At 40.5% G+C, this 22,123-nt stretch overlaps 1 protein-coding gene across 8 annotated transcripts in view; it reads left to right on the forward strand.

Moving 5' to 3' along the window:
- Positions 1-22,123, forward strand: part of MYO6 (myosin VI) — a 124,475-nt gene that overhangs the window by 85,042 nt on the left and 17,310 nt on the right. For 4 of the 8 annotated variants that reach the window (XM_045011141.1, XM_045011142.1, XM_045011147.1 and 1 more), the window contains 7 exons: positions 1,126-1,276; positions 5,934-6,142; positions 7,142-7,220; positions 10,378-10,538; positions 19,139-19,180; positions 19,592-19,621; positions 20,058-20,096. In XM_045011141.1, coding sequence (XP_044867076.1) covers positions 1,126-1,276; positions 5,934-6,142; positions 7,142-7,220; positions 10,378-10,538; positions 19,139-19,180; positions 19,592-19,621; positions 20,058-20,096 — 711 coding nt within the window. The remainder of the gene's footprint in view (positions 1-1,125; positions 1,277-5,933; positions 6,143-7,141; positions 7,221-10,377; positions 10,539-19,138; positions 19,181-19,591; positions 19,622-20,057; positions 20,097-22,123) is intronic. The other 4 variants (XM_045011143.1, XM_045011144.1, XM_045011145.1 and 1 more) reach the window with 2 other exon arrangements.

The raw sequence follows: 22,123 nt of genomic DNA on the forward strand, positions 1-22,123 counted from the left end.
GCATTCATGCTTATTCAAATTGAATGGATGAGTAACACTTATTAGAAAATTAATACAAATATTGTGCAGTATTATGATTAATCCATTTATAGACATTTTCTCTCTCTCAAATAAAGACCAGTAATATAGAATCATACGACTGGAAGGGACTTTGAGAAGTCATCTAGTCCAGTCCCCTGCACTCATGGCAGGACTAAGTATTTTCTACACGATGCCTGTTTGTCTAACCTGCTCTTAAAAATCTCCAATGATGGAGATTCCACAACCTCCCTAGGCAATTTATTCCAGTGCTTAACCACCCTGACAGTTAGGAAGTTTTTCGTAATGTCCAATCTTAAACCTCCCTTGCTGCAATTTAAGCCCATTGCTTCCTGTCCTATCCTCAGAGGTTAAGAAGAACAATTTTTCTTCCTCCTCCTTGTAACAACCTTTTATGTACTTGAAAACTGTTATCATGTCCCCTCTGTCTTCTCTTTTCCAGACTAAACAAACCCAGTTTTTTCAATCTTCCTTCATAGGTCATATTTTCTAGATCTTTAATTATTTTTGTTGCTCTTTTCTGGACTTTCTCCAATTTGTCCAAATTTTTCCTGAAATGTGGTGCCAGAACTGGACACACTACTCCAGTTGAGGCCAAATAAGCACGGAGTAGAGTAGAAGGATTAGTTCTCGTGTATTGCTTACAGCACTCCTGTTAATACATCCCAGCATGATGTTTGCTTTTTTTGGCAACAGTGTTACACTGTTGACTCATATTTAACTTGTGGTCTACTATGACCCCCAGATCCCTTTCTGCAGTACTCCTTCCTAGGCAATCATTTCCCATTTCCCTGCTGGTGTCCACTAGTAGGATTTAACATAGTGCTATTTCAAAAAGTACTAAGTTAAAGCACATTAGCAGGGCCTACATGCATCACATTAGTGTGTTTTAGAAATATTCCTATAGTGCACATTACCCCCATTCCAACCTGTGTAGACATGCCCATAGTTTAAACAGCAGATTTAAAAAGGGAAAACAGGATTAGAAATCAATGTGAATATTTACTGATACTTTTTTTAAAAAATGATCACCTACTTTACAAACACATCTCAAAATATAGTGATCTGGTTTTTTTATATTCACAGCATTAATGGACTAATAAAAGTGCGTACACTGAAAAAGAGACTTGATAAATTTAATGAAGTAGTAAGTGCTCTGAAAGAGGGAAAACCAGAGATGAGCAAGCAGATCCGGGATCTGGAGTTATCTATTGATGCTTTGATGGTCAAGATTAAGGTATTACATAACAATAGAACTTCTGAGATGGTTTTTAACTTCATCTGAAATAGAAGGCCAAAGTCTTTATTTATAGTTAGCATTTAATCCAGAGTTTTTAATACAAGTGCCTTAAATTAGGCTCCTGAATTCATGTTAGGCATCTAAATAAAGAGGCTTGATTTTAAGAGGTGTCGAGCACTGCCAAATCCCCTACAATTAGTTGAGTGCTCAGCATGACTAAAAGTAAGGCTGTTTATTTGGCACCTAAATCGATATTTAGGCACCCTACCTCTAAGCATATAAGTTTGAAAATTTGGTCTTAATGCATATTGTGATGGATGTAGCAACCCTTTTGATATTGTGAGATAAACATATTATATAAGCTTCATCTAGTGCCGCAAAATATGGTGCTTAGAATAATGTACAGTAGCAATGTTTTAAATTAATTGGGGTTTTGGTATTACCTTAATTGCTTAGTAAAACATGGTGCTTAAGAGGTTTTACATAACTATCAAGCCAAAGAAGATTACCACAAAGCCAACAATGTTATCTAACAAGACTAAATGTTTTCTTTTTGTTTCTCAGTGAGCTCATGTGTTGGTTTTGAAAATGCCTCCTAAAGAGGTTTATGTATGATATCTGACTGAAGAACTTCTGGGAATAGCAGGTTTAGCTCAGAAGAATGAAAACACTGAGCATTAGGAATAACTTAAGGAAGCTATGTCTTTATTGTTTGGTTCTACTGAAGCAGTGCCCAAACTCTACTTTTAGTCTTATATGGAGTCAACTTTGACTATAATTAAAGGACTCTACTGAGGCTGGTAGCTTTGACGTTTGGCCCAAGGGTTGTTAATAGAAAGTCCAAACAAAATTTACAAAGATTATCTTTCAGTGGGATTCAGGGCTGGTTTAAATGCAGAGGTTTGTGTGTGTGTGTAAGCGCGCGGGGTGGGGAATGGGGTCGAATCATAGGTGTTGGAACTGGGGGTGTTGCCATTTGGTTCAATGGCTCTCAGCATTCCCAATATACAAATTGTTCCAGCACCTCAGGGTCTAGTCAGTGCTGCACATGAGAAGGGACTGAATGCACGTACTGGAAGTGTGGATGCTGTTCGGGCTTCCAAAAAAGTGCTGGAATGGTGTGTCAGCATGTTCTGGACAGTCTCAAACTCTGGGCCCAGGACCACTGCCTTTTGGCACTGTTTTTGGGGGGAGATATTTATCACTGACCCTCCAAGTAAGAGGCAGAACCCTGTGGTGTGTCTAGGACCCAGACTGTTTGAATTAATCCCTGAAGATATATTTGAGTTCTTCACTGTACTATAATAGGGTACTAAAGAAAGGTCTCCGATACCAATGAAGAATAACTGTGTGGCCACTGATGAATTCCCTTTGTTTTTCAGGAGCACTTTCACTTGTACCATGAGTGAGACATATTCATGTTTCTCTGGCCCTCTGCTCTTCTTGTGTACTGTATTCTTGTGATCAAACAGATGAACTACGCAGAATTTTTCATATTAATTTACTTCCAATAAAATGGCTCTTGGTCATTTTAATCCTCTTTTTTCCCTTTCCTCCCCATCACAAAAGCAGCGCAGGCAGCTAGAATGAAGGGACATTGAGACTGACGCACACTGAAAGAAACCTAACATATTAGACTTCATTGTGAATGGTTCTACTGTCTAGGAAGATGACACTTTAGCAATGGTCCCATTGCAATGGGATAGTATCTTTTTTTGACATTTGAAATCCCAGTTAAAAAGACACTGAAGTTTTTAGCACAGAGCAGGTAGAATTTTGACCTTAGTCAACCTTGATAGTGCATATTTAAAGAAAAAAGTCATGTGACTATGCACAGAACATAAGACATCTGAGGAAAAAAGTAAATTGAATATAGATGAAATTTCATGATTGTTTGCATGAATCAATGTGAAAAGGGGAAGACATTGAAATGGGAATGAAATAAAACTGTAGCTATCAAACATTTTTCAAAAGCTTAAAAAGAGTAGTGGGGACCAGTACCGTGTCCAGTTAAAGCATTTGCATTGTATTAAGGTCATTTTAAATACTGGTATGTTTGTTTCTTTAAATGTTGGTGACTAGTAAAAATACTATACAATGATATGAGTGCCAGGGTAATAAGAGGTGTAAAACCATCCGCTGTGTTGCCATATGATTAGTATTGTATGTAACTGATCAGGAATTAAGCAGATATAACACAGAATCCACCCAAGAAACAGATCTACCAAGTAAGGAGCGACAAAGACTCCTGTGGTACCTCATAGACTAACAGAAGTATTGGAGCATGAGCTTTCGTGGGTCAATACCCACTTCATCAGAAATTTCCAGAGGCAGGTTTAAATATGCAGGCAAGAATCAGTCTGGAGATAATGAGGTTAATTCAATCATGGAGGATGAGGCCCTCTTCTAGCTGTTGAGGTGTGAACACCAAGGGAGGAGAAACTGCTTTTGTAGTTGGCTAGCCATTCACAGTCTTTGTTTAATCTTGAGCTGGCGTTGTCAAACTTGCAAATGAACTGAAGTTCAGCAGTTTCTCTTTGGAGTCTGGTCCTGAAGTTTTTTTGCTGCAGGATGGCTAATTGCCATCCCTCATCCTAGAATTTTAAAGCATGAATATCTTTCTTAAGGGACCCCTACAACGCATCATCAGGGATCTACAACCCATCCTGGACAATGATCCCACACTTTCACAGGCCTTGGGTGGCAGACCAGTTCTCGCCCACAGACAACCTGCCAACCTGAAGCATATTCTCACCAGCAACTGCACACCGCACCATAGTAACTCTAGCTCAGGAACCAATCCATGCAACAAACCTCGATGCCAACTCTGCCCACATATCTACACCAGCAACACCATCACAGGACCAAACCAGATCAGCCACAACATCACCGGTTCATTCACCTGCACTTCCACCAATGTAATATATGCCATCATATGCCAGCAATGCCCCTCTGCTATGTACATCGGCCAAACTGGACAATCTCTAAGGAAAAGGATAAATGGACACAAATCAGATATTAGGAATGGCAATATACAAAAACCTGTAGGAGAACACTTCAACCTCCCTGGCCACACAATAGCAGATCTTAAGGTGGCCATCCTACAGCAAAAAAACTTTAGGACCAGACTTCAAAGAGAAACTGCTGAGCTCCAGTTCATCTGCAAATTTGACACCATCAGCTCAGGACTAAACAAAGACTGTGGGCTTGGCTACACTTGCAAGTTGCAGCGCTGGTAGAGGCTTTCCAGCGCTGCAATTAGTAACTGTCTACACCTGCAAGGCACATCCAGCGCTGCAACTCCCTGGCTGCAGCGCTGGCTGTACACCTGGCCAGGTTGGGGTGTAGCGATTGCAGCGCTGATGATCCAGCGCTGCTCATCAAGTGTGGACACACACCAGCGCTTTTATTGGCCTCCAGGGAATAAGGAGATATCCCAGAATGCTTTAAACTAAATTACTCCCTTTGTTTTGTTATGCAGCCTCTCTTTGTTTTGTTGTGAACCTCCGGAGGAGCTCCGTTTCGCTCCGTTTCTACCGGAGCTGCTTATCAGCTCCTGTTTGCTGTGATCAATCTGTGAACAATCAAATGAGATCCTCCTCCCTGTTGTGAACGAGCTCTGTGGAGCTCCTCCGTTGCTGCTGCTATCTAAAAAACAAACACAGCTCCTGTTTGCTGTGATCATCTGTACCTGGCTGTAAACAATCAAATGAGAGGCAGGCAGGGAAACAGCGGGGAGTCGTGTTGCCTACATGCTGTTTGCAATTAAGAGTTAAGACTAAGGGGTCGGAAAAATGTTCTGATTTTTCAAGTCAGGAAGCTAACACACAGTGTTGGCTCCAAAAATCCACTCTCTCTTTCCCCCCGCTCCCTGTCACACTAGACCCCACTCCACCCCCCTCTTTTGAAAAGCACGTTGCGGCCACTTGAATGCTGGGATAGCTGCCCATAATGCATCACTCCCAACAGCGCTGGAAATGCTGCAAATGTGGCCACACACCAGCGCTGGTAGCTGTGAGTGTGGCCACACACCAGCGCTGCTCCTACACAGCTGGATGACCAGCGCTGCAAACTACCAGCGCTGCAAACTGTAAGTGTAGCCAAGCCCTCAGAATGGCTTGCCAATTACAGAACCAGTTTCTCCTCCCTTGGTTTTCACACCTCAACTGCTAGAACAGGGCCTCATCCACCCTGATTGATCTAACCTCGTTATCTCTAGCTTGCTTCTTGCTTGCTTATATATACCTGCCCCAGGAAATTTCCACCACTTGCATCTGAAGAAGTGGGTATTCACCCACGAAAGCTCATGCTGCAAAACGTCTGTTAGTCTATAAGGTGCCACAGGATTCTTTGCTGTTTCTTAAGGGAGTAACGGTTGAAAAGGGATGACATGCTTCAAAGAAGGGAGGTCCTAGCCAGTCCTCAGCTGTAAGGATGAAGGTTATTTGTAGTTTAAAGTGACAAGTGAGACAAAATAATGGATCTTCAGTATTTTGGAAAGGAGTGGAGAACTCCCTATTGTGCTCCCCCAAAACAAAACAAAAATGCAAATGCTGTGTACCTGTAATGCACTTTTATAGGGCTTTATATTTTTCATAATGCAGTACAAGCATTACTGAATATTATCCCCTATATTTCATATTTTATTTTCCAGGCCACTGTGATGACTAGGGAACAGATACAGAAAGAGTATGATGCTCTAGTTAAGAGCTCAGAGCAGCTTCTGAGTGAGCTACAGAAAAAGAAGCAGCAAGAGGAGGAGGCGGAGAGGCTGCGACGCATCCAGGAGGAAATGGAAAGAGAAAGGAAAAGACGTGAAGAGGAGGAGCAACGTCGCAGAAAGGAAGAGGAGGAAAGGCGACTGTGAGTCTTGAATTACATAATCAGTTCTGGATTCAAAAGGAAACAGAAATGACAGTCTAACCCATTTGTTGTTAATATTAAGCTAGCACCTAGAGGCCCTGATTCAGTCTGGGATCCCCTTGTGCTAAGTGCTGTACAGACCTGGGCCCTGCCCTGGAGAGCTTACAGTCTAAATACGCCGGTACCTCGATATAATGCGAATTTGGATATAACGCGGTAAAGCAAGTTCAATATAACACGATTTCACCTATAACACGGTAAGATTTTTGTGGCTCCCAAGGACAGCGTTATATCGAGATAGAGGTGTATAGACAAGATAGACAAATGGAGGAGAGGTGAAGTGATGCCTCAGGCACAGCTGGGAATAAAAGGTCTCCTGACTCCCAATCCAAAGCCCTGTCCATTGGACTACTCTGCCTCTCAAGTTGATATTTAGATTTATGTAAGATGCTTAGAATCATAGAATCGTAGACCTGGAAGGGACTTTGAGAGGTCATCTAGTCCAGTCCCCTGCACTCATGGCAGAACTAAGTATTATCTAGACCAGGGGTAAGCACCCTGGCGGGGCCGGGCCAGTTTATTTACCTGCCGCATCGGCAGGTTTGGCCGATTGCGGCTCCCACTGGCTGCGGTTCACTGTCCCAGGCCAATGGGGGCTGCGGGAAGCGGTGCGGGCGAGGAATGTGCTGGCTGCGGCTTCCCGCTGCCCCCATTGGCCTGGGAGTGGAAGCTGCGATCAGTCGAACCTGCCAACATGGCAGGTAAACAAATTGGCCCGCCCCACTAGGGTGCTTACCCTGGCGAGCCGCGTGCCAGAGGTTGCTGACCCCTGATCTAGAACATCCCTGACAAATGTTTGTCTAACCAGCTCTTAAAAATCTCCAATGATGGAGGTTCCTCCCTGGGCAGTTTATTTCAGTATGTTTCTTATTCATTTATGTTCTGTTATAATTTACGTAATTATCAAATGCTTTCGCTTGTTTTTATTTCTTGTATTAGAAAATCTGAGATTGAGGCAAAGAGAAAACAGGAAGAAGAAGAGAGGAAGAAGAGGGAAGAGGAAGAAAAACGTATTCAGGTAACATTTAAATTAAATTTTCCTGATCTTTCATTTAAATCATCCTATTATCTTCTTTGAGCTAGTAAGTCTAGAGGTTCTATTCCCAAGATAATAAAACAGTGTTGTGGTTACCATAGTTAATATAAGCATTGACAAAAACAAATAGTGGAATTATAGTTAGGTAATTCAGTAACTGTAGAAGTGGGGAAGAGGGAGAATTTAATAGTGATTGGTAAGAAAAAAAAATATTTTCCAGATAGGATTACAAGTGTGTGTGAACGAGAAGCAGAGAGAGAGAGGGGTTATTCTAGATGGCAGGAGCTGCAGCATAGGGTTTTGTGCAAACAGTGTCCAGTTTCTGTGGAACAGCATTGAGGAAAGCCGTGATGGATTAAATGATAAAGAGACGCTGAGGCTATTTAAGCGAGCTGAGCATGAACAAGTCCATGGAAGTTCTTAAAACAGAAGGTAATAGTGAATAGAGTCCTCAAATTCATGGGGGCTCGTTAGCATATTTAATTTTTTTTAAATTTAATAATGGAGATATACCTATCTCCTAGAACTGGAAGGGACCCTGAAGGGTCATCGAGTCCAGCCCCCTGCCTTCACTAGCAGGACTAAGTACTGATTTTGCCCCAGATTCCTAAGTGGCCCCCTCAAGGATTGAACTCTCAACCCTGGGTTTAGCAGGCCAGTGCTCAAACCACTGATCTATTCCTCCCCATATGTTTGCAGATGGTGAGCAGAGTCAGAAGGTGATTTTAACAATCGCTCTTTAGTACACCCCATCTCTAAAGACAGATGTGAAATGACTGTGTGGAAAGAAAACTATAAAACATCAAGGACTGAATCTTTTTAATTAAAGGACAGGTAGAGGCAGTGGTGCCACCAAGATATGAGAACAAGGGATATGATGGGCAGGAGTAGAACTGAGACAGAAAGGAACTGGAAATGTTCTTGTAGCTATAGAGGCTGTCCGAGACGATGCACAGTGGCTTGTGCTTCCTCCAAGGGAGAAGGAGTCATTGTCAGCAGAACTGTTAGTTAGGCTGAGGAGAGCATTTTGCATATGACTAAACCAGATCAAGATTGAAATGAATCAATATTATTACAAAAGGAGATTGAATTAATAATAGGAGGCCACTCACACTCACTCTCTCTCTCTCTGCCTCGGCCTCACTGATGCACGCTCACCCCCCACCCCACCTCCAGCAGCTTGAAAAGTGTAAATTAGCTTAAATTCTATGAATGATCAGATTTGGCTGTACTAATGGTGTATTTTCTACAAATAATGTAATGTTAGTAGTACGATACCTAACCACACCACAGTGCTACTAAATCTTATCTGCGAAGTGAGGTTAGACTAACCCCTCACCCCCTTTTTTTTTCTTTCTTAATTAGTTCTCTATATGGTGGGTTCCAACATGAGAATTAGTGAGGTTCTGATATATTTACCACATAAGTGTCACAGTTCAATCAAATATAATCATGTAATAAAAAAAACACTGTTGCAATCCATGATATGTAACTGGTTAAATTAAAGTTATTTTGTAAATTTTAACTCTGAATATCATGGTTTTAATTTTAAAATATTGATCTAATGTGGCATTAAGATAATTTTGTGCATTGAAGTAGCTAGATACAGTAGTTGAAGAAGAAAAATACTTCCCTGCAGCAAAGTGTCATATTTCCCAGCTGGGATTTAATGAGAAGTCTATTTTTTACAGCTTTGACGTTTGACTTCAAATTGTTTAAAAAAATAATAAATATCTTTGTTAAATTGCCCTACAGTTAAATAAGAATTGTAAAATATAATATTTCTTGCTAGCTGGAGATGGGATTTTTTTGCTTTGACATTATACCTATTTCTGTATACAAGCATAATGCTGCTGATATAAATGAATATTTAAAGTTTTTGTAATTTAGAAGTAATCAAATCCCAGAACAATTTTTACAATAAAACAAGCTTGTAAAAGAGCAAGCCTGCTGCAGAATGATTGACAGAATTGCCATTGATATTACAATCCCATCTACCTTCCCACCCACCTTTGCTTTCCCGCTGTTCATAACAGACTGTTAATCAAACGAAGAACATGTAATGCATGAAAATTCCTTTAATTCTGGAGTTCTTCAGGAAGCTGTCTCAGTCACTTATACTTTCCAGAGTCCTAGAACCATTTCAATGTGTTAAATATTGAAGTCTCACATACACACCACTGTTCTGTTGGTTCCACTTAGAAAGCATGTTTTTTATCTCACTATTGACGGCAGGTTACAGAACGATTCTTTCTAATGTTTCTTGGCATCTTATCAGTCTCTGCTTATGAACATTCTCTTAAATAGTTACAAATTTCCAATCCATTGCTTCAGCGGTCAGTGTTAAGAACAAGTAACGGCTAGGACTAAAAATATCTGGTCTCTCCGAGGATGTCCAAGTGAAGGTGCTGGCCTTTGCCTTTCAATAGTCTAGACTTTTAAAATATTTTTTTCATTCCCCAAATCATGTTTCAGTCTTTGAGGCTTTTGCAGCTTTGTACAGAGAGGGCATCAGAATTGCACTACTAAAAGCCATGCCACAGCTACAGTCAGGCTATATCAGTGCAGATAGCAATCCTAACATAAATCTAGAGAGTTCCAGGATGCTTACAGCTATCAAAGGGGACAAAACTCTCTTGGAAGACATCTTTTAGTTGCAAATATATCATCCAGATGGATAGATGCAATCCAGATCCAACTCCATCCTCCTAGATTAGTGAAGACAGTGATGTTTTTCTTATCCTAAATTAAGAACATAAGAATGGCCATACTGGGTCAGACCAAAGGTCTATCCAGCCCAATATCTGTCTTCCAACAGCGGCCAATGCCACCAGGTGCTTCAGAGGGAATGAACAGAACTGGTAATTATCAAGTGATCCATCCCCTGTTGCCCATTCCCAGCTTCTGGCAAAGAGAGGCTTATAGCCATTGATGGACCTATCATCCATGAATGTATCTAGTTCTTTTTTGAACCCTGTTATATTCTTGGCCTTCACAACATCTCTGACAAAGGTTGTTAGTTTTTTCAAAATTCACCTTTGAAATATCACTTACCTCGTTGTTGACCTTTGTAGTAGTTTCTCATGGTGTGTGGGTGAGTATAAAGCATTTATTAAAAACATATGTTTATACTACACAGGCTGAAATTGAGGCACAACTAGCTAGAGAGCGTGAAGAAGAGACCCAACAACAGGCAGTCCTTGAACAAGAACGTCGTGACCGTGAACTTGCGATGAGAATTGCACAGAGTGAAGCAGAGCTCATCAGTGATGAGGCTCAGCTTGATTTAGGATTGCGAAGGTATGGTCATTTAGTACTCTTACTTTACTTTCAAAACTTTTCTTTTACAGATCCTATTGTTATAAAATACAGAGAACTTGTGTTTTTAATTAAGAAATAAAAGTAAAATGGGGTTTTCAAACCAATATACTGGAGTATTATATTTTCCAAATAACGCTGTCAAATTTGTTGAAAAATAGCTTGGTTGGCTTAAAAATGCTTAGTCCATTTGCAATGCGAGTATAATCATATGTAATCCCCCTTTTGGCACTGGCTAAGTATCTGTACGATGTGTGAACAAGAGAGGGGTACCTCAGTCTTTGGTCAGTCCCAAAGTTTCTATCACCTGGACTCATTTCATGGTGCTGCTATCAGGCGCCTGACTTTTCCTCCTGGTGTGCTAAAGAATAAAGCTACTTTGCGGTGCCTCCAGTGAGACCAGGGGTTAACCACACAAAGGCAGTGGATACTACACGTAAACACAAATAATCAAACTTACACAGGCAAACAACTTAAAAATAATAACGATAAACTTTTATATAAGGATTTGATTGAAGTGCCATACAATCAATAACCATATTAAACTATTAAAATTGTAGCCTGATTTGGGGAGGGTTAGTAGGGACAGTGGAATTTATCCACTTAATTTAGTTTTATTTAATAATTAATTTTCTAATTAATTAATAATATTAATAATACTTAATAGATATTAATAATATGGGTATGGCTCGCCAATATGTGTGATCAGAAGATAAAGTTCGTCTTAAATCAGGCTTCACAGAATTTATACAAGGAGATTGGGGTATTTGACAGGAAACTTACACTAAAGACCTTTTATTTAAAATCAATGAAACAAGAAGTAAATGTAAAATGTTAAAAGCAGTTTGAGATTACAAAGTTACAAATATCACAGTTCTAATTGCACTCTGCAACAATAGCACTAGAGTGAATTTTCACACCCTTGATAGAGGAAGTTTAGTTATGAGTTAAACCCTTCTTAGCATAGATGCTTTAGCAGAAATAAGAATTGGTTCATACTTACAACTTTGAAAAGAATTAATACTACGACTTAGTATTGACAGCTTTCATAGGAGAGAGAGACCTCGCTGTAGGTTGAGATGATAAGGAAACAGAGAGGTGTATCGCCCACCTAATGGAGGATTGTCACCCTTTTTATAGGGAGAAATCCTTCCTCCTATGCCCAAATTTGTCTTTCCCCCATGGAAAGGTGAGGGTACCTGTTTTCATAGGCTGACCTTTTGTGTACGTATTAATGACAGCTATGTACGTATCTTGTGGTGTACGTGTTAGATTTGTGGGCAAAAATACCCTCCTTTTCACCCTAACTAGGTGAAAGGTTAGCAGACATTCAAAAAGTCCCTAGACAATTTGCGTAGGTTTGTCTCCTATTATTACTTTTCTGAATAAGGGTCTTAAAGGTTGCTTTCAGCGTCACAGAAGAAATTTGGCCAGGATGTCTGGCCTAGAAGCTTCTAGATATCTTGCATTACAGCTTATTGTAAATAATTCTATTAATCTGTGCAGCCTACACACTTTATCAAACCAACAGATTAATCCTCAGGGCTACAAAATGATTTTATTTTATTAATAATATTTTAAAAATACTAAAAACTATGCCAGCCAGCACAATAAGTCACGTGACCACGCACTCCCCAAACCCAAAAGTTTCTCCCCCGTCAGTTTTGTCTCTCCCTCATATCTCTGGTATGCAGCTGGTGCAGTGGAGACACATTGCAAGCCAGTAAGGATATTCCATCATACACACGCTTTATTATACTGGCAACTGAGCAGGTCTTAATGATCCAGGCAGATGAAAGTCCTTTTGCAGATAAAAGTGCCGTAATGATACAATATTAAACCCTAACTGTCTAACTATAATACAGGGTTCTCATTCAGGTTTCTCTTCTGGCTATGTGGTGAGGAGACTGGTGCAGGCAAGCAGGACCTCTTTGAGGATTGCTGGATAGACACTATCTATCTGCTCCCCTCTGGAACTGTGCCAGCAGTTCTTAGAGATTGGACCCCATGAGCCCAGGTGCCCGTAGGTTAGGTCTCTATATCCAAAGTCCAGAGTCTGGTGTGGGCTGGCGACATGGCAGGCAGGCTGCAGATGGTTGAAGGAGAGGGGCGCTGTCTTCTGTTGCTCGCAGGCAGGTTGCAGGAGGAACGGATTGTCCCCTCCTGAGGGGAAAGACTGGCCAGTTGCTAGGCCTGGAAGTGCTACAGTCAGGCCAAGTGCAGGGCCCTGTAAGTGCTGTGTGGGCAGGTTGTAGGGAGATCACGTCTCTCCTCCACTCCTCAGCTGATCTCTGCCATGTGGAGGGAAAGAGGGGCTATGTATTCCCTTCCTAGGGCATCTGGGGCTCTGCACAGGGCCAGAGAATGTTTGTTGTGCTGCTTGGCTGTCTTCTGCTCTCTAATTGGGTGGTGGTGACTGCTGTTGTCTCCCTTCCCCCATTGGTTGGGGGAGGAGAGATGCTGGGGTGACTGGGGGGTTGCATTCCCTTCCCCTCCCCTTCAGCTGCTGACGTGAAGTCAACATCACAGGACTCGGTGTCGTCAATTCCATGGGGGCCCACAAGGTATGTCTCTTCTCTGGGGGCACTGCCCCCTTACCAAGGAGGGTGGTGGCTACAAATAGAAATGTAGGGCTGGGAGGAATCTCAAGAGGAACCTAGTTCATCCCCTCCTCCTGAGACAGGATGAAGAATACTTAGGCCAGGGGTGGCCAACCTGTGCCTGAGAAGGAGCCAGAATTTACCAATGTACATTGCCAAAGAGCCACAGTAATATGTCAGCAGCCCCCCCCATTAGTGCTCCCCCCTCCCAATCCCAGCACCTCCAGATCAGCTGTTTTGTGGCATGCAGGAGGCTTGGGGGGTGCAGGTGGAGGAGCGAGGGCATGGCAGGCTCAGGGGAAGGGGTGGAGTGGAGTGGGGGCAGGGCCTGTGGCAGAGCCAGGAGTTGAGCAGTGAGCATCCCCCGGCACATTGGAAAGTTGGCACCTGTATCTCCAGCCCCAGAGTCGGTGCCTATACAAGGAGCTGCATATTCACTTCTGAAGAGCTGCATGTGGCTCTGGAGCCACAGGTTAGCCACCCCTGACTTAGACCATTCCTGGCAGGTGTTTGTCTGACCTGTTCTTAGAAACTCCGAAGATGGGGATTCCACAACCTCTCTTGGTACTTTTTCGAGTGCTCGACTATGCTCATAATTAGAAAGCCTTTCCAGATATCTATCCTGAATCTCCCTTTCATATGTGCATTAATATGACCAGTTCTGTGGGAAACTGCCTTGGTGAAAACAATATTTTTCTCACATTTTATTAGATTATTATTAGTTTATTAGTATGGATGACAGCCAATTTCAGTTATGATTATACAGTCCATTGAGATTAGAAACTCAGATTTCACTAGTGTAATCCAGTGTATGCACTTTCTGGCACTTACATGATCCCAGTAGCACAACATAAATTAGTTTCTTAAAAAAGAAACCCCTACCTAGAAGGAAATAGTAGTTCTTCTGTATCTTAACTGGCAAATACAGAATTGGAAATGCATGTGTAATCCTGTCAAGATTAAAAAAAAGCCTATATGAACTGACTTTGTAGGCACTCTATTAAAAGATATAGACCCTCCAAAGTTTTTTTTAGATAATGTCACAGCATTTGCTTTGTCATTGATATTATATTGTCTTTCATGTAATTTTATAGGGTAAGTACTACACAGCAGCATTGGGTATTTACTAATAAACTAGTAAATAAACTTCTTAGACAGCTAACATGCATATAACTGATTTATTTTCCACTTGGCTTTCTGTGATCCTTGGCCCTATTCATCTGTTCATTGTGTGTGTGTTGAATGCGTTTTTCCCTGTGTGACTTGTGGTTACAAAATTCAGTTTAGAGAATCCTGTTCTCCATGATCTTAATTTTACACATAGAAGAACAATACAAGTTTTTCATAACACTTCACTAAACTGATAATGGTAATTTTATACAAAACAAGGAGCTATCTTTTAATGTAATGAACCTTGTTTAGTTTGGTGTAGCTGAGATGACACCTTGGTTGTTACAGAAGGGATTATATTTGCAAGAAGGTCCCTTTACATTTCCAGTAACAAATCCATTCCAATATTTTAGATAGAATTAAAGAAAAAGAGCTTAGGCAGTTTTGTGTGTTCAATATTGTATCTTTGTCTGTCAGAATTCTATTTTAGAAACTCTACTAATCTAGAATGACATAATGAAAAAATTAAACTTTTTACAAACCAGAAAACTAATGTACAGTGTACCAGAAACTAAATGTTGCCGTGATTGCTCAGTCTGTGTGTTTTCTGAGTAATATAAAACTATTGGAATATTCTATCACTGTTCCCTGTATACATACAGGAATACAATGATAAACTTGTACCCTCCTGCTGTCAGCCAATCAACATACAAATATTACTTCTGGGGGAATACTGCACCAAAATTTGTAAAAATTCTGCACACATTATTTTAAAATTCTGCATATTTTAGTAATCAAAAATAGCACTATATGATCTTGCAGTTTCAATTATTTTGGTAATTTATTTCAGAATACCTCTCAGCAAGAATATCTCTAACAATACAGACACACACACACATACCCTCTCCCCCCCCCGGAGTAGAGAGAGAAAGAAATCCCTATGATAACCCAGTTCTTGTTTCTCTGCACCATTCCCCCACAGAGCCCAGCTGCAGACCCCCCAGCCCAGACACTGGCATCCCCTCTCCACCCAGGGATCCAGAGGGTGAAACAGCCTTATGCTAGGTCCTGTGCTTGCATGGAGTTTCCTGTGTGCTGCTGCTTCCTTGCTTCAGTGCATGCCAAGAACTGCAGCTGCTGGGAACCCTCCAGCTCTCTCCCTCTCCCGGGATCAGTGTTTTCTATTTGAAAGCTGGGCTCTGCCTGGTCCAGCAGCCCCTAATGGGAACCAGCAACTTTGCAGCCCATTTTGGGGTGGGGGGGAATTCTGCACGCACAACATTAATTTCTGCAAAATTCTGCATTGCGCAGTGGCACAGAATTCCCCCAGGAGTAAAATAAAAAATGAATGTCATTTACTTGTCAAATGAAGAACAATGAACCCTCCACAGTCCACTCTAAGACAGATTGAATATAGTGATTATTTTGTACAAAGGAAGCATCTTGAAAAGTTGGCAGATGACAAGGAATTTCTAAGGAACTCAAGAAAAAAACCCAGAAAATCCTTTTCTGTTCTTTATTACATTCTTTATTACACTTTATTAGCACTTTACTTCAATGTGTATATAGATGATATGGTTATAAACTACATGGTATGATATGTATTTTTGTTGAGTACCTGTATTGACTTGCAGAGGTTTCCACTAAAAAGACAACAGTTACTAACAGTCACCATATAATAGTTATCTCAGGCACTGTTTGGTATCAGTTGATAAATGTTGATGTTTTAACAGCAACCACTGTAACTTCCACTTGGAAATTCAGGTGTGATACTTACACAGACAGAGTTCTGGAAGCTTTCACTTCCTCCCTTGTCTTTAGTTTCCTATATAATCTATGCTTTTTTATCTGTCTCTCAAATCAAAGAGCAACTTTTCAAAACCATGTGTAGGAATGCAAAATGAGTAAATTAAGGTATGCAGCTCTACCTGATGATAATGAGGGCAAGTTTGTGGCAGACAGATCAGCTTCTTTAGGTTTGAATCAGTAATAGTTCTTATTCTTTAAAGTGCTTCCATTTCCCTGACTTTCTCTTAATCTGTGAGGGTGAAGAATGAGGTTTAGATTAAATTATGGTCCCAATTGGATATTCTATATACATATATTTGTTTTGAGGAGGTGTAGGACCCTCCGGAGCTCTGCTTGAGAATTTGCTTTTAGATGACAGAGCAAGAGACATGGTTCCCAGGAAAGGAAGGAGCAACCAGGCCAGTGAAGCTTTTCAACAGCTGAGGGGAAGGAGTAGAGCTGCACCAGAGGCACCTAGAAATGCTGGGTTGGAGGGAACATAGGAATGACCATACTGGGTCAGACCAAAGGTCCATCAAGCCCAGTATCCTGTCCTCTGACAGTGGCCAATGGCAGGTGCCCCAAAGGGAATGAACAGACAGGTTGTATCATCAAGTAATCCATGCCCTGTCACCCAGTCCTAGCTTCTGGCAAGCAGAATGTGTGTGTGAGCAACCCCTCTATTTTTAAAGTCCCTACATTAGATACAGATGTGGAGTGGGATATACAAGAGGTATTAGTTCCATAACCTTTCCTCCGTCAAGTGAGGGATAGCTCAGTGGTTTGAGCATTGGCCTGCTAAACCCAGGGTTGTGAGTTCAATCCTTGAGGGGGCCATTTGGGGATTGGTCCTGCTTTGAGCAGAGGGTTGGACTAGATGATCTCCTGAGGTCCCTTCCAACTCTTATGGGGAAAAAAAATAAGGAGTAGATAGACATGTCCCTTAGTGCTAAGAAATAGGCAAAAATTGGAGCCCAGGAATGGGGACTGGTTGGCAAGTAACCTTCCTTGCAAGACATGCGAGAGAGAGAGAGAAGGATGGGAGGAGGAGGAGCAGGGAGAGGTGTAGCAGTGTTGTAAATGCATTCCAAGAGATTAGCTCTAATCTTCCCTACTTTTCCTGCTGCCAGAGGATATGCCTGGCCCTTCTGTCTTCCCTGCCTGGGATGCCCTTTGAAGCACATAGGATGAGTAGAGAAAATGGATGCTTAACCTTCCCTTTCCTCATAACTTCTCCAGTTTCTCTATCTATTCAGATGGTAGGGGAAGGAAACCTCTGCTTTGAACCACTGGAAAGAGAACAAGGATCTAGACAGCTTAATGTGGCAACATAGTGTCACTAGAGATCTCAGGATATCCTAAACACACCTGAAAAACAATCTACCCATTTTGAGCTATAACTGAGTCTCTTCCTCCCTTTTTTTTGTTTTTATGCATGGACATGGACATGTGCGCATGCGCACATACACATGGTGAGGGTTGGGTGCACAACACCACTCTCTAGACTCAGGGAATAAGTGAGTGCAACCACACTTAGAAAAACCGAAATACTTTTGAATGGGAAGTTTGACAACACTTTACAAAAACGTCCATCTTGTTTTCCATCAGTGTAAATCCTTTCTTAGATTATTTCAACTGTAAATGCAGTGAAGAATCCAGTTTGCCCTTGTTATAACTTTCTTTGAGGCATAAGCAAACTAATTTAATTTCTAACTGCTTGTGTATAGGCACTAGAAAACTTGCTTAGAAAAGTTGTGGAAATTTTGTTCAGTCTGAATCAGTGGTTCTCAAACTTCATTGCACCGTGACCCCCTTTTGAAAATAAAAAATGACTTCACTACCCCAGGAGCGGGGACCGAAGACCGAGTCCACCCGACCCCTGCCACCAGAGCTCCATCGCCCCGGGCAGGGGGCATGTTACCTTAGCCCTGGGTGGTGGGGCTTAGGCTCAGGCTTCGGCCCTGGGCCCCAGCAAGTCTAACACCAGCTTTGGCGACCCCAATAAAGTGGGGTTATGACCCACAGTTTGAGAACCCCTGGATAAAACTGTTGAGTTCAGCAAGGTTTATTTTATTTTATTTTATTTTTTAAAATCCCTTTTACACAAATCCTCAAAAGACATTTTAGTCACATTGGCTGCAGGGAGAGGTTTGAAATTTGAAGCATTGCATGGAAATAGTGCTCAGAGAGAAGAAATTCCTTTGTGAGATTTGGAGAGGTGGGAACTAAACATAACAAGTTAAGCATTGAAAAATCACTGCTGAACATTCTTGCTCAGTGGGTATTTGTTAAAATTTTAGCAGACCCTTATACCTTTGTGTTTTCCTTGGGGGCAGACAAACCGCACATTCCAACATGCACAGGCTTACATTGCTGTAACTTGCATTTCCTTCTCTCCCCTCCCCCACCCCACGTTCAACATACTAAGTATACTGAACTCATTCAGCCTCACTGCCTCTCCAGTGCTTTGCATAGCATTTCGACAAACAATTTTGGTTTTACTTTTGCATCGTGACATGAGCAAAACTATTTTTTTCATCGAACTATACTCCTTTTGGAGTACTTAATAATCAGCACCAGGAGCTTTTTTAGCCAAAAGCCATGTGACGATACAATAGTATGTTCTGTTTCTAAGGAGCGTAAGTAGTGACTAATGTGTTCTTCTCTATCATGCTGTTTTTTAGGAAAAAAAATCAATTTGTAGCATGTCCTTCTGTAAACAGCCTCAATTTGTATTCAGTGTACACACACTCTGTGTTTTGTTCTGTTTGACTTTCCAGGTTAAGTAAATGAATACATTGCCATTTTGTTTTCTTATTCTGTTGACATTTACTGGCTTGGTTACAGTATCTGGTACCAAAATACACACTAATCCTTTTAAATTTTGGCTAGTCTGTCACTTTTGAATATGTTATTTCATTACATATTTCTGGAGAGAAATCTAAATGTGTATATTTAATATCTGTGTACTGTACATAAGGATGTATGCAATATAGATTACTGCTGATACTGTATTTGTGTACATTCAGGACATGTGGGTCTATATTATGACAAACCATTTCAATTCTAAGTGTCTTTTCACAGATTGGATGCTGAAATTATTCAGCCTGTTCCAGTAGTTGCTAAGTAAGAATTGTTCCCTTTTTTTTGTAGTATGCTCAACCACACATAAGTGCATCTGTTGCACGTCTGAGTCTTTGATTCAGAAAGATGAAATCAATTGATTATGTGCAAATAAGTAAATTCCAGATTATAATGTGGTGAAGTGGGAAGGCCATCTATAAATGGAGTAAGGCTTTTCCAAATTATTTTAATTTCATTTTTTCTAATTGTGTTACTCTGATCAATAAATTCAGTAGATTAAAGAAGAAAAAAAGGCTTCATAATGCTGAGCCTGGATCAAATAAAATCATTAGATGATAAATCAGAGGAGGATGGGAGAGGGAAAAGTTGAACTGATTGTCTTCTTGACATTTCAGATTATTAGAAAGCTAATTAGGAAATTGCCAGACTAACCTAAATATCTTCTGTTTGCAGAGTCAATGGAACAAGGCCTCAAATGACTGCGTATGACACTTTATTTTCACTAAGTTTTGCAATACTTTCTTATTATAGTAATTCTCTTATTAGAAGAAATTCTTGTAGTGTCCTTTTATTATTTATCTGTTCCCCTATAATAGTAAGCATTGTTATACATTGACCTTTGATCATCAATTTTAATACTTCCTACCTTATACTTTGCTTATGTCTAAGAAATGTTTAAAGTTAATTATAAATAGTGTACGTAGATTCAGTATCTAGCAAATACCATTAATTTTAACTAGCCCGTATGAAAGAGGCAAACGTTCAGAAGGAGTTACCACAATATAAATCAGCATTTGGTTGAAGTTTATTGCTCCTGCATTAGTTTTATCTTAGACATAATATACCATCAGTCATAACAGACCTTATTAATATTTGACTATAACACTTTTCTTATGTACATGTATCAATTTTCTTATAGGGAACAAATGGCCAAAGAAATGTCAGACGTTTTGTCTAGGTGGGTGAATAGACCGTCCAAAATTAATTTAATCACTCAATTAAATGAAATCATAAACTGAAATGGGCTGACGCATATAAAATAATGGAATTCTATATTTAATTGCTCAATGAAATAAATCAACCTTTTCTTTTGGATGAAATTGCTGTATCAGTATGCTTCCTATTCAAAATCATTATCTGATTTCTTTCTTTAATTATTTTGCCATGACATTTATTTGATTGCATAAACATGCTCAGAAAGAAATTATCAGTAAATTGCACCTTAAGGTTTCTGTTTGAATAATTTCAATAGATAAGGAAAAGCTTCGAAGAGCATTCTTTTTCCACTGTATCTGAGATGACACTGACACTTTTCCAAAATTTTCAGGCAGCATGCTGACAAGTTCAGGATAGTGTTAATAAGGACATAAAAAGTGTTATGTTTATGTAACCGTAAGTAGCTTTTTAATAAGAAATTAAATCCAGACATAATTCCATTTCAAACAAAATGAAAATTTGAGGTTTACTTTGTTGTTACAACCCTAGAAGAAGTACTCTCTGAAGCACTGAGACACAAAATGCCAGATGCTGTTTGTTCAGCAATCTTGGTATAATAATGTAGTAGTTTTATAGTCTAAATAAAATTCTGTTTTATTGAGTTACTAACTACAAGGTGTCTTTGGTAACCTCAAGGATAAAAAGCAGCCTTATGACATGCTGTCTGAAGTTCACATGAAATCTTACTTTCTTTTACATTTTTAAAAATCAACCCTTCAGAAAACAAGATATTATGCTGTGTGTATATGATCTTAAGATATTAGTATGTTTGTTGTGGCATTTCTTAATTGTAGTGCTGATAGTACTGAACACAGCAGATGCTTACGTTTGCACAAAAACATTACATGCAGAATTTTTGAACAGGAGAAAAGGAAGATTAGCACATCCAATTGAAATTGCTGGGGGAACATAAGTAGGGGGCTTGTAGAGTAACTACATATGAACTGAGCTGAGTCACTGGAGTTAACATGCCCTTAGTTTCCAGAAAATATCACAAGAATTTTGGCCAAAAGTGGTAGGAGCATAGTTTTTAAGTTCTGTCCATAACCTAGTACTGTTAGTGTACCCTAGTGTGGTAACTTGTTAAATTCAATTGTTTAGAAACTTGTGATTCTTCTTTGAGTGATGGTACCTATATTTATTCCACACATGAGATATGCGCTTGAGTTTGGAATTTCTTATAAGCAGTGTCCATTGACTTGCATGTGCTTTGTAGATCTTTGTGCTCCCAACTGATAGCATAAAGGACGGTGCAGACCGATGCCTTTCCAGATCCTTCTTACTGCCATTTGGTATGTGTCATTCCATTGTGAATTATGTATAGTTAATTTTTGTAGTTTTTATAGTATAGCATAGATAATTAGATAGTATTATTTGCCCCTGCCCAGGAACTTTTCCTCCAAGAAGTCTGGGATTCTGCCCAGGCTCTGAGGGTTCAAAAACTGTGTTTCCTGCCCTCACTCCTTTACTGTGAGCAAAGAACATCAACGCTGCTTCTACTGCCTGGGTGAGGCTCACATTTCTGCTAAGTGCAGCATCTGCCACACTTTCCCTCACAGAACTTGTGAGGGTCGGGAACTGAGACTCAGAAAACACCTCATGGAGAAGGCAGTGAAGCCCCAATCAGATCTGAGCTGTGGACCTCCACACACACACGCTACATCAGCCTCAACAAGCAGGCAGTGTACCTCTGAGCATGGGTTGAGGAACAGAGGCTAAGTCTGTTAAGCCTAAAGAGAAGGCTTCACAGGAGAGTAAGGGACATTCTCACAGACATAAGGACAGTCCTCCCTGACCCCCTCAGGAGAGCCAACACGCATGGGTACTCAGCTCTTCAGCCCCCTAAATCTTCTTGACAAGTCAAGAGGGCACACAAGGGTACAGATCCATGCTTCCAACACTGGCTCTAGTGGTGAAGACACATGGTAGATAACTCCTGGTGCTTCAATCCACTTTGGGAAACAAGGTATTACCAATAGCAATGCGGGC

Source organism: Mauremys mutica, chromosome 3, assembly GCF_020497125.1.
Source record: "Mauremys mutica isolate MM-2020 ecotype Southern chromosome 3, ASM2049712v1, whole genome shotgun sequence".
NCBI classification, from domain to species: Eukaryota; Metazoa; Chordata; order Testudines; family Geoemydidae; genus Mauremys; species Mauremys mutica.